Source organism: Equus asinus, chromosome 15 (genome assembly GCF_041296235.1).
Source record: "Equus asinus isolate D_3611 breed Donkey chromosome 15, EquAss-T2T_v2, whole genome shotgun sequence".
Lineage (NCBI taxonomy): Eukaryota > Metazoa > Chordata > Mammalia > Perissodactyla > Equidae > Equus > Equus asinus.
Genome location: NC_091804.1, coordinates 5317587 through 5333887, shown reverse-complemented (window position 1 = coordinate 5333887; position 16301 = coordinate 5317587). Strand labels below are relative to the sequence as shown.

General features: G+C 39.0%; 1 protein-coding gene across 5 annotated transcripts in view; it reads left to right on the top strand.

Moving 5' to 3' along the window:
• Positions 1-16301, top strand: part of CFAP61 (cilia and flagella associated protein 61) — a 295450-nt gene that overhangs the window by 58646 nt on the left and 220503 nt on the right. For all 5 annotated transcript variants that reach the window (XM_070485505.1, XM_014855816.3, XM_070485506.1 and 2 more), the window contains one exon: positions 10972-11131. In XM_070485505.1, coding sequence (XP_070341606.1) covers positions 10972-11131 — 160 coding nt within the window. The remainder of the gene's footprint in view (positions 1-10971; positions 11132-16301) is intronic.

The following is a 16301-nucleotide window of genomic DNA, read 5'->3' as shown; positions in this document are numbered from 1 at the left end:
TTTGTTTGTGTATTCTTCAATTTCTTTCATCAAAGTTTTGTGTTTTCAGTGTATAGATCTTTCACTTCCTTGGTTAAATTTACTCCTAAGAATTTCATGGTTTTTGCTGTTGTATATGGGATTATCTTCTTTATTTCTTTTTTAGGTATTTTATTGTTAGTATGTAGAAATGCAAGTGATTTCTGCATGTTGATTTTGCACCCTGCAACTTTACTGAATTTGTTGATTAGTTTTAACAGTTTTTTTGGTGGAAAATCTTTAGGATTTTCTACATATAAGATCATATTATCTTCAAACAAAGATAACTTTACTTCTTTCTTTCTGATTTGGATGCCTTTTCTTTCTTTTTCTTGCCTGATTTCTCTGGCTGGGACTTCCAGTTGTATGTTGCATAGGAGTGGTGAGAGTGGGCACCCTTATCCTGTTCCTGATCTTAGAGGAAAAGCTTCCAACCATTCACCATTGAGTATGATGTTAGCTGTGGGCTTGTCATTTATGGCTTTATTGTGTTGAAGTATGTTTCTTCTATACCCAATTTGTTCTGCATTTTTATCATAAAAGGAGTTGTATTTTGTCAAATGCTTTCTCTGCATCTGTTGAGATGATCATATGATTTTTATCTTTCATTCTATTAATGTGTATCACATTTCTTGATTTGTATATATTGAACCATCCTTACATCCCAGGTATAAATCCCACTTGATCATGGTGTATGAGGCTTTTAATGTGCTGTTGAATTCAGTTTGCTAATATTTTGTTGAGAATTTTTGCATCTGTCTTCCTCAGAGATATTGGTCTGTAGTTTTCTTTTCTTGTGGTGTCTTTATCTGGCTTTGGTATCATAGAAATGCCCATATTTGGCTTTGGTATCAGAGTAATGCTCACCTCATAAAATGAGTTTGGGAGTGTTCCTTCCTCTTCGATTTTTGGGATGAGTTTGAGAAGAATTGGCATTAATTCTTTAAATATTTTATAGAATTTACCAGTGAAGCCATTTGGTCTGGACTTTCCTCTGTTGGGAGGTTTTTGATTACTGATTCAATCTCCTTATTTATTATTGGTCTGGTCATATTTTTTATTCATGATTCAGTCTTGGTAGGTTGCAGGTTTCTAGGAATTTATCCTTTTATTTGGTTATTTATTAGGTTATCCAACTTGTTGGCATATAATTGTTCATGGTAGTCTCTTATGATCCTTTGTATTTCTGTATTACCAATTGAAATGTCTCCTCTTTCATTTCCGATTTTATTAATTTGTCTTCTCTCTTTTTTTCTGAATTCAGCTAAAGGTGTGTCAATTTTATCTTTTCAAAAAACCAACTCTTGGTTTCGCCAATCTTTTCTCTTGTTTTTGTAGTCTCAATTTTATTTATTTCTGCTCTGATCTTTGTTATTTCCTTCCTTTTGCTAACTTGGGGCTTAATTTGATCTTCTTTTTCTAGTTCCTTGAGGTGTAAAGTTAGGTTGTTTATTTGAGATCTTTCTTTTTTCATAATGCAGGTGTTTATCACGATAAACTTACCTCTTAGAACTGCTTTTTAAGCATCCCATAGATTTTGGTATGTTGTGCTTCCATTTTTGTTTGTTTCAAGATATTTTTTGATTTCCCTTTTGATTTCTTCTGTAACTCCTTAGTTGTTCAGGAATGTTTTAATTTCCAAACTTTCCTGTTGTCATTGATTTCTAGTTTCATAACTTGTGGTCAGAAAATATATGTGGTCCAATTTCAGTCTTCTTAAGTTCGCTAAGACTTGTTTTGTAACCTAATGTATGATCTATCCTGGGGAAGGTTCTGTGTGTGCTTGAGAAGAATATGTATTCTGCTGCTGTCGGATGGAATGTTCTGTATATATCTGTTAGGTCCATTTGGTCTAAAGTATTGTTCAAGTCCAACATTTCCATGTTGATTTTCTGTCTGGATGTTCTATCCATTGTTGAAAGTGGGATATTAAAATCCCCTACTATTATTGTATTTTCTATTTCTACCTTTATATCTTTTATTATTTACTTAATATTTAGGTGGTCTGATGTTGGATATATATGTATTTATGATTGTTGTATCTTCTTGGTGAATTGACCCTTTATCGTTGCATAATGACCTTCTTTGTCTCATGTTACTGTTTTTAGCTGAAAGTCTATTTTGTCTGATATAGATATAGCTACCTTGCTCTCTTTCGGTTTCCACTTACATGGAATGTATTTTTCCTTCTCTTCATTTTAAGCCTGTATATATCCTTAAAGCTGAACTGAGTCTCTTGTAGGCAGCATATTGTTGGGTCTTGCATTCTTATTTATCCGACCACTCTATGTCTTTTGATTGGAAAATACAATTTATTTATACTTAGAGTAATTAATGATAGGTGAGGACTTACTAATGCTATCTTTTTCTTCTCTGGCTATGTTGTAGTACCCTTCTTTTCTTCCTCTCTTACTGGCTTCCTTTGTGAATTGATGATTTTCTGTGGTGGTACTGCTTATATTTTTTTTGTTTATCTTTTGTGAATCTACTGTAGGTTTTTGCTTTGTGGTTATGATGAGGCTTACATAAAACATTTTATAGATATAACAGTGTATTTTATGCTGATAACAACTTAACTTGGATCATACACAAAAACTTTATCCTTTGACTCCCCCCTTTTATGTTTTTGTTGTCACAATTTGCCTCTTTTTATATTGTGTATCTACTAATAAATTATTATAGCTATGTTATTTTTAATACTCTTGTCCTTTTGCATTTGTACTAGAGTTAAGTGGTTAACATTCCACTATGTTATAGTATTAGTGTATTCTGAGTCTGACTATAAACTTACCTTTACTAATGTGTTGTATATTTTCATATGCTTTCGTGTTACTAATTAGCATCCTTTCATTTCAGCTTGAATAACACTTTTCAGCTTTTCTTGTAAGGCAGGTCTAGTGGTGATGAACTCCCTCAGCTTTTATTTGTCTGGAAAAGTCTTTATCTCCCCTTCATTTCTGAAGGACAGCTTTCTTGATTGGTAGTTTTTTTCTTTTAGCACTTTGAATATATCATCCCAACCTCTCCTCGCCTGTAAGAGGAATTCGCTGATAGAGTTATGGAGATTCCTTTGTAAGTTATAAGCTTTTTGTTTCTTGCTACTTTTAAGATTCTTTCTTTGTCTTTGATTTTTGACAGTTTTGTTATAATGTGTCTTGGAGAGGATCTTTTTAAGCTGATTTTGTTTGGTGACCCATGAGTTTCATTATCTTGGATATCCAAATCTCTCCCCAGATTTGGGATGTTCTCAGCCATTACTTCTTAAGTAAGCATTCTGTACTTTTCTCCCTCTTTCTCCTTCAGAACTCTAGTGATTCACAAATTGGTCCCTTTGATGATATCCCAAAGATCTTGTAGGCTTTCTTCTCTCTTTTTCATTCTTTTTTCTTTGTTTTCCTCTAACTGGATACTTTCAAAGATCCTGTCTTCAGTCTCACTGATTCTTTCTTTTGCTTGATCAAGTCTGGTGTTGATGCTCTCTATTGCATTTTTCATTTCATTCATTGTATTCTCTGGCTCTAGAATCTCTATTCAGTTCTTTTTTTATGATTTCTCCTTGTTAAACTTTTTGTTCTGTTTGTGTATTGTTTTCCTGATTTCTTTGAATTGTCTTTCTGTCTTTTTTCATAGTTCATTGCGTTTCCTTAAAACAGCAATTTTGAATTCTTTATCTGGTAAGTTGGAGATCTCCATGTGTTTGAGTTTGGGTGCTGGAAGATTATTGAGATGCTTTGGTGGTGTCATGTTTCCTTGATTTTTTAATGTTCCTTGGAGTTTTGTATTGCTGTCTTCACATTTGAAGTAGCAGTCACTTTCTCCAGTCTTTACTGTCTTCAGAGGAGAACTACCTGCATCAGCACTGCTAGAGATTCTGAGGCTTTCTCAGACCTTCTGTGGATACATCTGCTCCAGGCTTCCTGCTCTCTCTTGTAGTAGAATTCTAAAGCTTGTTTGCATTCTCGGGATCTTGCAAAGCACCAGGCTGAGTGCTAACAGCCTCTCTTGTTTTCCCAAAGATGGCACTACAGCTCAAGTTTGTGGTCTCTCTGGCCTGCAGATCCTACCAATTTTCCTATTTATTTATTGAGGTAACATTGGTTTATAATGTTATGTAAATTTCAGTTGTACATCATTATATTTCAACTTCTGTAGAGACTACATCATGTTAAACAGCAAAAGTCTACTTGCTGTCCATCACCATACACATGTGCTCCTTTACCCCTTTAACCCTCCCCAACACCTTTCCCCTCTGGTAACTGCCAAGCTATTCTCTGTATCTATATGTTTGTTTGTTTGTTGTTTTATCTTCCACATATGAGTGAAATCATATGGTATTTGTATTTATCTGTCTGGCTTATTTCACTTAGCATAATACTCTCAAGGTCCATCCATGTTGTCGCAAATGGCAGTATTTCATCTTTTTTATGGCTGAGTAGTAATCCATTGTGTATATTTACCACATCCTGTTTATCCATTCATCTGCTGATGGGCCCTTAGGTTGTTTCCAAGTCTTGGCTATTGTGTATAATGCTGCAATGAACATAGGGGTGTGTATATCTTTTTGAATTAGTGTTTTTGTGTTCTTTGGATAAATACCCAGAAGTGGAATAGCTGGATCATATGGTAGATTTATTTTTAATTTTTTGAGGAATCTCCATACTGTTTTCTATAGTGGCTACACCAGTTTGCATTCCCACCCGCAGTGTGCAAGGGTTCCCTTTTCTCCACATCCTCTCCAACACTTGTTATTTCTTGTTTTTTTAATAATCATTCTGATGGGCATGAGGTAATATCTCATTGTGGTTTTGATTTGCGTTTCCCTAATAATTAGTGATGTTGAACATCTTTTCACATGCCTATTGGCCATCTGTATATCTTCTTTGGAAAAATATCTGTTCAGATCCTCTGCCCATTTTTTTATTGGGTTGTTTATTTATTTGTTGATTAGCTGTATGAGTTCTTTATATATTTTAGATATAAAGCCCTTATCATAGATATGATTTGCAAATATCTTCTCCCAATTGGTAGGTTGTCTTTTCATTTCATTGATGGTTTCTTGCTGTGTAGAAGCTTTTTAGTTTGATGTAGTCCCATTTGTTTACTTTTTCTTTTGTTTCCCTTGCCTGAAGAGACATATTCAGAAAGATACTGCACAGACCAATTTGACTGATTTTCTGTGCATGCTCCCTAGCAGTCCGCCAAAGCCTTCTTGTGCTGCTGTTGGGAGTGTGCATAGGAGCTGGCCATGGGGTAGGATGCTATGTGGGTGAGGCACACAAAGAGCTGGGGGTGCACTTGGGCCAGTTGGGGGATTCATCAATGAGGCATTCCCAGTATCTCATGGGCATGCTTCTTAATGGAATCTGCAACACAATTAGGATCTGTATCCCTTTAATGTCCTCCAAGAGTCCTATCTGCTGCTCTCTTTCCACGCCTAGTCATGGAGCTCCTGATTTAGTACTCTGGATAGGGTGAAAGAGAAATGAGCCCCTTTGGAAGCATTCCACATGGTTCACTAGCACTCTCTCCCTTTCCCCCACAGGATAAATCATAGACCAAGAAAGATCTTTCTTGACCCTAAGCTGTGCCTCCTTGGGGAATGGGTGACATGAGTAAAGTCACACTGTTCCTCTTCCCCACTCCAGTGTGTCCTAACTTATATTTTTTTTTTGCTCCAATGGAGTCCTGGAACTTCTCTGGAAACCTGTACTTTCACAAAGGCTCTCTCCTCTATGAGTGATTGTTTAAGTCAGTATTCTCCAGGGGCTCCTGGACCGCAGCCAAGAGGGGCTGGAGTCAGTTCATAGGCCTCTGCAAGGTCCGCAGCCAGGCCCAAGGTCTGTCTGCCTATTTCCCAATGCACAGGTAGGCAAAACTCTTCCCAGGTCCCTTGGCGTTTGGAGTTGGAGCCGACAGTGCCCCCAGAGGCTCTTCTGTTCATGGATGGATGCTGAATATTTGCTATTGAATGGGGGGACAACAATGATGGACATCTTTGTGCTGCCATGAAACCGATGTCACTCTGGAGAAGGCTTTCAATTCCTTGGTTTCAAGGTGCTAGTTTCAACACCAAACACTTGAGTTAGTGCTTGTAAAGTTTCAGGGACTTCTTCCCCCACTTTCTTTCCCTCTCTAGTCATGTGTTACACGTTTTCAGTGTGTAAACCTCAGAGGAAAGTTGCAGGCTGAAAATTGCAGTTCCAACCCTGCAAGGATCCTTTGGTGTTTCTAAAGAGGCAAATGGAACCCAGTCCAATCTCCAAGAGGCTGTGTTGCCTCAGACATTAGATGCTTTGTGTTCTGTGGAGAGGAGACCACAGAATCTTAAAATGGAACGGCAGAAGCAGGAACCATCAATAGGGAGCAGGCCAGTCTAGGATCTGGGAGCGGATCTCCAGTCTATACCAAGCCATGTCTGGTGTCTTAAGCCTTTTGGGTTCGAGATCACTACTGTCACTCTGCTCCCACCTGCCTCCCTGGACCCTTCTCCCAATGACCTGGACTTTCTCAGGCTGGCCCTTTTAGGTGGTGGTATGCTGGAACTAGCTTGCTTTGGCTCATGAAAGCCGATTGTTAAATCTTCAGGAACTTTGCAAGCTGGTTGTTAAGCATGGCCATTACTAAAAATTAAATTTTATAAACTTGCAGTGTAATAAGCTATACTAAAAACAAAGTTAATAAATACTCAACACTTATCCCTTCCTAATTATTTTACTATTATCTACACTCTTGAGGTTATTTATGTCTATGGTCTCTGTATAGTGGAAATACCATATTATGGTGGCTACTGGGCATCCTTTCCCAACTGCCTATTTGGTGACATCACATTGGTAGCTTAAAATTTGGCCACAATGTTAGTATTTACAGCACAGAAATTAGCAAAGGCTACAAATCGAGGCTTTTCGGCATACCATGCTTTTAGGTGACCACAGTTGACCGGACATAATGGAACAAAGTACATCAATTCTGTCTCTTCTCAAACTGGCCCATGGTAGTTACAGGCCGTGCATGTAGAATGCCTGGGAGCTGTGCCTGTGCACTGTGGGAAACCCTTGACTAATGAAAGGTTTTTAACTGTGAGTTCGTTCTTCGGCTTGATAGTTACTTTGGAGGAGATTTGAGTCATCACTTTGCTGCAAATTGCTTTTCATAACTTTATCCTGGCTTACCTTGACATCTGGTGTTTACTCCAAACTGAGATTTCAAGGAAGGGCAGTTGGAGGCCAAGGGCGGCTCCTAGAGACAGATGGGCAAAGCGTCTGCTTTGGCATCATCCACAGCATGGGTAGCTCTGGTCTAAGTAGGCATCACTGACCTGTGGGTGGGCAGAGCCGGCCAGCTCAGCCATGCCTTTGGCATCAGGCAGAGGGGATCAAAGCTGGCAGTGGTCACAATGAGGGCACTCTGATTGTGGAGTATTGTCACCCAAAAGGGATGGGTGACCGTAGGGCTTTTTAGGTGGAAGCCTGAACGGTACAGTGCACATGTGTCTATAAATGCACCTGCTTGTGAAGACAAGGCCACTGAACATATGGATTTCTAACAATCTCAGCCTTATGTGTTATCCTGTAGATCTGTATAGGAAAAACAAGAACAGCAACAAAACTTTCAGTTTTGCTCTGCAGTATAAGAAAATTGAAGACACCTTTGTAGTGGAAAGTACCTCTGCCACCTGGAGAATAGATAGCAGCCAGTAATTAATGTGTTTTTATTGTACAAGTAAAAAAAAGTCCATTAAGTCAATTTATTTTTTCAGAAAACACACACACAAAGATGCATTTGAATGCTCCCACAAGTTCCTATTTCAGAACAGTGTTTCTCAAATCAGAATAGTTATTTGAAAGAAACCCAAAGGAAAAAGCAGACACTTCCACAATATGTCCTTGCTCTGTTGCAGTCTATAATTGTGAACTTTTGTGAATTGTCACAACCTGGGATGAATGATGGGAATATAACAGGTTGTAGAATTGGAGAACGTTAAATCTTTGTTCCTAATGGCAAAACATGTTTTTCTCATTTTCATCAGAATGTGTGATCCATGCCATTTGAAATCAAATCCCAAACACAATGAGCCATTAGTGTAATAGCTCATTACTCACAGCGGTCTTATAAATAATACATTCTTATCATGCACATGCAGCTCGCCATGAAGCCAGCAAAAGGTATTTCAGGCCATCGAAGTTTTGTTGCGCCAGTGTGGCTGTAGATTAGAAGGACATCTCCATGTGAACCAAGATGGATGCCAATTTTCCCTGCCGAGAGTGAGGCTGGCCGTCTCTTTCTGCACATATGGTAGATGGATTGGTTAATCAGCGTCTGCTGAGTCTTGGGCCTAAAATTACAGAGAAGCCAGACAACTGCGGCTACGCAGCCTTTGTTCACGCGTGCAAACAAGACAAACAATCACTTGTTATTTGGGAAAAAAATTAAAATGTTTATTTTGGACTTTTATTAAAGTGTCAATGGCTTTATAAAACAGCTGTGTAAATCCAGCCTTTTACAGCTAGTATCATTTTGGGGGGCCTGTAAAGAATATGCATGAAAAAAATAATTTTTAAAATTCCCTTTGTATTTCAGCATTAGGGAGAAAATAAAGGGAGTCTCACATTTATTTTTCAAACACATGTTTGAAAACAAATGGTTTTAAACTAGACAACACATTTGAGAATAAATAGTTTAATACCTAGTTTTTCTCTGTGTCATTTAAAAGACTGAACATTGTTGTGGCTTAATTCTCTGCTTTACTAGGTTAAAAGTAGTAACCATTTTCTCCGACTGGCCATTGATGGGATGATGCTTAATTCCTGGGACTAGGGAGTGCCTATGATTGTGGAGTTCTTCCACTGCCTGAATGGGATGGTTGTCTCAAGAAATAAAGTCTGAACACCTGAGGGACAGGACTCAGTAGATGCTGGTTTCTAAAAAGAGTTGTCAGAGTCAAATCAGTCAACTAGAATTTGTTTAAAACCCAGAATTTGCTTAAATCAACAAGAATTATTTTTGTGAAATTTATGTATTTTTCTTTCTTCCCAATTTTATTAAGATATAATTGACATATGACGTTGTATAAGTTTATGATGTACAACATAATGATTTGACCTATGTATAAGATATAATTGACATATGACGTTGTATAAGTTTATGATGTACAACATAATGATTTGACCTATGTATATATTGCAAAATAATTACCACAAGAAGATTAGTTAAATAAAGAAATATGCATTGTCTCTTCCTCTCTTTTAAAATTTTAAATGCTTTCCTTGCAGAGAAGAATGAAATACGGACTTATTGAAGGGACGTAATAAACAATTTCAATCACAGTCATCTGTCGATGTGGAATATGATAGAATTAAATTTCATTGTTAATTTGTAATATTTCAGTACTAATAATAGGTGCAGATCAGCTAATTACTCATTGAAAGATAAGTTTTCTCCTCTATTCACAGCACTTCTGACACTAAATGTATAGGGTTTCCCTATAACAACCAATTCTTGCACTCTCCGGACACCGACTAGATGTCCTGCAGTTCAATTCCGACACTGCCCAGAGTTAGCACAGACCCCACAGATTAAGGGTTCAGGCCTACAAGACTGCCCCCACTTCAGATGCCAGCCGCAGGTCCCAGGTTGTCCCCTGTACTTCTAACTGACTGGCTATAAATCAGAGGTTCTCACAACCCCTTATTGAGTTTGATAATTTGCTAGAACTGCTCAGAGAACTCAGGGAAACACTTTACTTACTATTATCGTTTTATTGTGAAGGATCAACTCAGGAACAGCCAAATGGAAGAGATACATAGAGCAAGGTGTGGGGGAAGGGAGAGAGCTTCCTGTCTGGGACACCACCTCCCAGCACCTCAGTGTGTTGACCAACTGGAAGCTCCCGAATCCCATTGTTTAGAGGTTTTTATGGTGATGCTATTAATGATTAATTATATCATTGGCCATTGGTGACTGAACTCAATCTCCAGCTCCTCTCCCCTCCCTAGAGGTCAGAGGGTGGGGCTGTAAGTTCCAACCCTCTAATCACATGGTCGATTCCTCTGACAACCAGCCCCAATTCTCCAAGAGTCACCTTATTAGCATAAACTCAGATATCACTGAAAGGGGCTTATTATGAAAAAACAGGAAATCTCTTAGGAAATTGCAAGTGTTTTAGGAGGTTTGTGCCAGGAACCAGGGATGACTGCCAAATATATATTTCTTAGTATATCACACCATCACACACATCTTCTCTCCTGTGTATTCCTCACCAAAGGCCTAAAATCGTGGGGCCATTGCAAGAGGTTCAGAATCAGGTATCTGTTAAGATGCTGGGGGGTGATGCATTTGCAAATCAGACCCACATGGTGAACCTGTGCTATGAGTATACCTCTCTTGAATGTTCCCACCAAACCTCTTTCCTCACATCTCCTCCCCATGAGACCATTCAATCAAATAAATAAGTAGATTCAGGAAAATCAAAGAGTTCCTACCTGATAAAGAGTGAGTGACCATGAACTTTCTCTGAATCATGGGTCCATCAGATGGACACTGGAACAATGGCTGGTCTTACTGAGAACTGTGCATGGTAGAGGGGAGGAAAGTGGACAGGAAGACTGGACTTACAGTGGGATAATAAAAAGGATGTGGGGTAGGCAGTCTCAAGTTAAACTGTCTGGGCAAAGAGGGTACATGTTAAGTTCCAAATAGTTTTCCCTCAAGAGCTCTCTGGTAACTTCCCGGTTATGTATCTGCTTCCAAGATTGTCCACAGTGGTTATTCATTAGACATTTTTGAGCATGTTTTGTGTGCCATGCATTGTGCCGGACACTAGAGCTACCAAAGGAAGACAGTGTTCCCTCCCTTAAATATGTGCCTGCCAAACTACCAACCACCCTTATGCTGAAGTTTCAGGGTGAGAATTCATTTGAGGTCTGATAGAGTAATGAGATGTTTTGGATGTTTCAGGTGGAAGGTGTAGCTGTCGGGTTCATGAGTGTGTGCTCAAGGGTGAACATGCAGCTCCTGCATGAGTGCTTTGACTTGGGGCCCTTCCACGGACTCTGCATCCCGCATCCCGATGACGTTCTGGAACCACCACCTGAGCTAAGCATTCAAGAAAGTCAAGGTACAGTGGTTATCACAGGAACACATGAGGAATTAAATCCATGCCCTATTCACAACTGTGCTTTTTGCGAAATGATGGCACTACATGGCTCAATTTGTATGCCCTTCTTTAATTCCCTTTAAGGAATAGTTCCCATGATTAACCACATCCTTGTGCACCTATTTAGGAGCACAGATAGTCAAAAGTGCATAGGTATAGTTAGACATAGTGGCCTTGTAGCTTATGGTTTCCTAAATTCAGAATGCCAGCCTTCAGAATGGTCGTCATTAGAGTAGATATAAGTTATGGTGAAATAATTGGTAGCATTTCAGGATTTTACTCACACACACACACGCACAACACAAAACCTAAGTATAAGTGAATTTGTCAAGTCAATAACTTGAGAATTTCTATATGTCTTTAAGTTTTAATCCCAGAAATTAGTGCTTCTGTGTTTGTCTTTGACAAATTATTATGTAGTACAGGTCTATTGCAAATAGTCTTTTTAACTTGCTTAACTTATGTACAGCCATATGAAATAGTAAAATCGATTTTAAAATATTGTCTTCACCAAAATAGGATCTTCACCAAGTGAAATTAAGTAATTTCAAACTTTGGTATTTTAATTTAATGAGGTCCTACTGCATCCATGGGTATCTTTGTGGTTGAGTGTTTTGATGCTTAAATCAGATAGATGCAGGCAGGGTCTGTTAATTCACTTCTCTAAACTTGAGTTGCTTCATTTGTAAAATAGAAATAACAGTAATACCTCCAACATAGGGGAATTGTGAAGTTTCACTGAGATTACCCATGTCAAGGGCTTTACTCAGTGTCTTGAGCAAACTTAGTGCCCAATAAATGTTGATCATCATCTTCAGCAATTATTATTTTTTTGAGATTGGCCTTTCACCTTCTTGAGTCTTCCCAGGTTAAAATTAGGGCGTTTTGAATTGCTGTGCTTTCTTGTGCCTGAAAGAGTATGTCAAGATTGTTCAAAAATAGGAAAAGGAGCACGTTGGGTGGTGGCAAAGGACTTGTCCATCTAAACTATGGCAGGTGTCGATTTGGCTGATCTTATCCCCTAGTTGGGAAACCAAGTGCGTGGATGTACGGAGCTTGTCCAAATGTTCACACTCATTACAGAGAGCTTGCAGAGCTGTGGATGGAGAGCTGTTTCTCTTTTGTACTGATGATAGCACTCTTCCCAAAAGAGAGATTTGATGTCATCATTGTTTAATAGTGAAGGCTGGCTCACCTATGCTTCTCAGCAAGGAGATATTGGCATGTTCTGAAGGGACTTTTCAGCATGAGACAGTCCTGAACCATAAGTTATCCTTGTCATTTTCAAATGTATAAATTCTTCTTTGAAGTGGCATTAAAAAGGTTTTATTGCTCAATTTTCTCATGTTTAAATGGAGATAAAAATCATATCTAATGATTTGTTGGGAAAGTTAAATGTTAGAATCCAACGATTTGCTTAGCTCAGTGCCAAGCACAGAGTCAGTCCTGAAAAGATTTGGTCTTTTTTCTCCCTATGACTATTGTTGTTATTAAAAATAAGTTGAAAAGATATAGTCCTTTCCAGTGTGTTCCTGAGTGGCTCTGAGGCTGTTGATGTTCCATAGAGGGAATGAATGGAAAATTCCTATCTTAGAAACTTCATGGGGGGGAACAAAATTAAAAATTTAGGCTGAACCCTGGACTTAAAAACACACATGATCTAGTATATCTCTGTCTTTCAAAAGCCCGTAGAGATGTGGAAGCTGAAAGAAGTCCTACTTCTCACCACTGCCTTTAATATTTTTACTTAAAATTAGTTGATCTAGGACAGAATAGTAAGTAAAGGAAATGGGAAAACTTCTCTTATCTTCTGTGCCTTGTTTGTTTTTGAAAATATAGCTTTATATTCACTGATACAAAGACAATTATGAAATTTTCGCCAGGGAGCACTATTGTAGACTTCCTGTAACTCAGGGATGGGTTCACAAATCATCAACAGCTCATTATATCTAAGAAAAGAGTCATCAGCACATTTTGCTGCCATCTTCCTGTCAACAACAACAAAGAATGAGGCTCCAGAGAAAATCCTAAATGTGCTATGATCTACTGTTCACTTTTTTTTCTGATGAAAGTCTCAAGTTAAAGGAAATATAATTTGTCTAAAATATGAACTAAAATTCTTGTTTCAGTTGGGCGCGTATCATTGTGGCTTATACTTTGTATTTTGTTCAGTACTCTCTATTTTTCAAAGGGTTTTCCTATATGTTATCTCATTTTATCCTCATAGCTTGATGTAGGAGGGCTAGGACAGGTGATATTGTCTCATTTTTATACCTGTCCAAGCTCATGCAAGGTGTTAAAGCTCACCAGGGGCTGACCCAGAACCCAGACCCCGCCCTTTCTGCTTGGCAAGATGACTTTTTATTTTGGATAGATTTGACTGAAAATTCCAAGGTGTCTACTACACTAGATACATGATCAGTTTTTTTACTTTGCTGAGTTATTTAATGAGTTATCACTTTAATGAGTTCTCAGTGACCCGCCCATATCCCTCAGACTCTTTTGTGCGTGTATGGTCTGGACAACTTCCATCCGCTGGGATCTTCACCTCTGTGTCTGCAAGATTTGCCAGAACTGTGGAAGGCCCTCTGCCCTGTGTGAGAGGCAGGCCAGTGGTGCCAGGAAGTTAATACTCCAGGAGCAGACTCTGCTTTCCTGTCTCACCTCCCTGCTCCCCTACTTCTACTTTCTCTATCAACTCCCAAAAGAACAGTTATACTTGAATCCTTGACTCCAGGTCCGCTTCTGAGGGAACCTACACTGAGACACCGCTGGTCTAGTCTCTTCCCACCAGCTGTGAAAACATTTGTTTATACACAACTGACATAAGCCAGAGTATAAATACCCTAGCTCCCTCACCCCTTAGGTGGGATAACCCTGAGACGTGAACTTTATACTGTTTCACAGAGTTCCTCCATGGGATTAAGTTCTAGCTGTCCATAGTGGTAATATGTGTAATGATGTGTTTTATTAGCTGCCTTCCCTTCCTTTTCTCTTCTCCTCACCACCTTACTGGTGCTTCCTGGAATCACCTCCCAAGTAAACTTCTTGTTCTCAGATCGTTGACTCAAGGTCTGGTCTTTTCTCACCAGCTGTGAAACCTGGAATTTCACACCAACCTCAACCCTTCCAAACAGAATAATGTTGTGGCTCAACATGTTAAGGTAATACTGTGGCCCTCCTTCTTTAGCTACTTAGATACATTATGATTAGCCTGTTGTCCTTCATCATTTCAGCCATATCAGAAGTTTCCATTGGATTTTAAAAGTTTAACCGCGCACATTCGATTTGTACTTTACCTGAGTAATTTGTATATGTTCCCATTTTTTTTAGCCACCCATTTTGCATGTATAACACACACTATTACACACACTTGTACATTTTGGTTTTATCTTCCAAACCTTAGGACTAAATTGGGACCAATGGGAACAAAGTCTAAGGATGCATATTTTTTCCCCAGTATAAGAAAAACCTAGTAAAAGTTTACTTTTTATTTAATGGAGTACCTAGTTTAGAAGTAGAAATTTCACCAAATGTTGAAAGAGTTTGTAAAGAAACAGACGTAGAAGCTCAAGAAAGGGCTTTCTGCTTGTGTGGGAGATTGTACTAGATGAGATCTAAGATCCTCCTCAATGCTAAGAGTCTCTAAAAACGAAGTGAACACACATCGGGATATTCCACGTGCCTGGCAGTTTATGAATATTTTCCTTCAGTGACAATAAACTGGTTCAAAACAGTATTTTCTTCCCAGTTGGCCCCACCACTGGCCTTGCCTGGCATTTGCAAATCAAACTGTGTCTTTTGTTCACTACGTCGTCACAATAAAGACTTTGAAGTGAGAATTGAGCTGGCAATTTTCTTCATGATGCATAAGGCAAAATAGGGCACAGCCTGCATTTCCACGGTTGTATTGGCATCACCACTTTTACTAGTTAAAATAAAAATGTAAAAACAAACAAAAAACAAAAGTTTTGTTTGTTGTGTAGGCCAGTGTGACCTGGGGGGGAGCAGGAGTCTGTTCTGAAAGAGTGCTGTGAGGTTTAGAGCTGTGTGTCTCATTGCACACCCAGGGCCCTCCATACAGAATCTCTGTGGAACTTGACGAGCTGCTGGCAGGGAGAAATATAATTTTATATAACAGAATTGTGGGCTTTGAAAAGAATAACCAGTGTAGCTCCTTATGCCCAACCAAGCAGGACAAGTGCTGCTTACCACATTTAAAGGCCCTTCAAAATGTAATTTTTGTAACATTTCCATATAAAACACAGCAATGTTACCTTTTAAATTAAAAAAATTGCTCTTGTTGTCAGGAAATCTTTCTTTATGTGTGTTTAAATTTCTTTTTATTGAACTTGCATTTACTTCTTACCTTAGATTCTTCCGTAGGGGGAGGGAACATCTGGAACCACTCTCTGTTACTGCACAAAGTGGGGTTTCTCTGCCTGATGCACATAAAGAAAACAATTACTACAGCATCAGCTTTTGAGAAAAGAAGTAGCTTTATTGCAAGGTCAACCAGCAAGGAGACAGGAGGCAATGCTCTCAAGTCTGTCTCCCTGATCCGGGGCTTGGGGCGAAATTTATGGGATGTAGGGCAGGGCCATCTGAAGTACGGAGACGGGATCGGAGGTAAGGAGAAGTGAGGTAGTTGATGATCTGCACAAGTGTAGTCAAGCTCCATGGCTCTTCATAGGACGCATGTTCACAAGATGGTGGTGTCAATATGATCTGCAGGTGGAGTTCTCAGCCCCTTGATGTCAAAAGGGTCACTTATTGGGCATTTGCACAGGCCCAGTTGATGGGTTGGTGGTCTCAACTGGTCTGAACTGGACAAGAGATCAACTCTCAGTTCCTGAAAAGCAACTCTCAATTGCTCGTTGATAAGATGGGGTCAGTTGAACTGGTCCTGGTGGGCCGTCGTTACATCTCCATGTGCCAGAGCTAAGAAACAATGGCTAAGTCAAGTCTTATTTGTTGTGTATCAAATAGACCCAGGTCTTTTAGCCTTTCTTCCCTAAGGTTCTATTTTATGTGCCTGGGTTACCTTCTATTTTACTTTATTCTTCTTTTAACATGGATTCCAAATATGGATGAAACACTTGTCTACAGAACATAGCAGCATTTCTGCTAA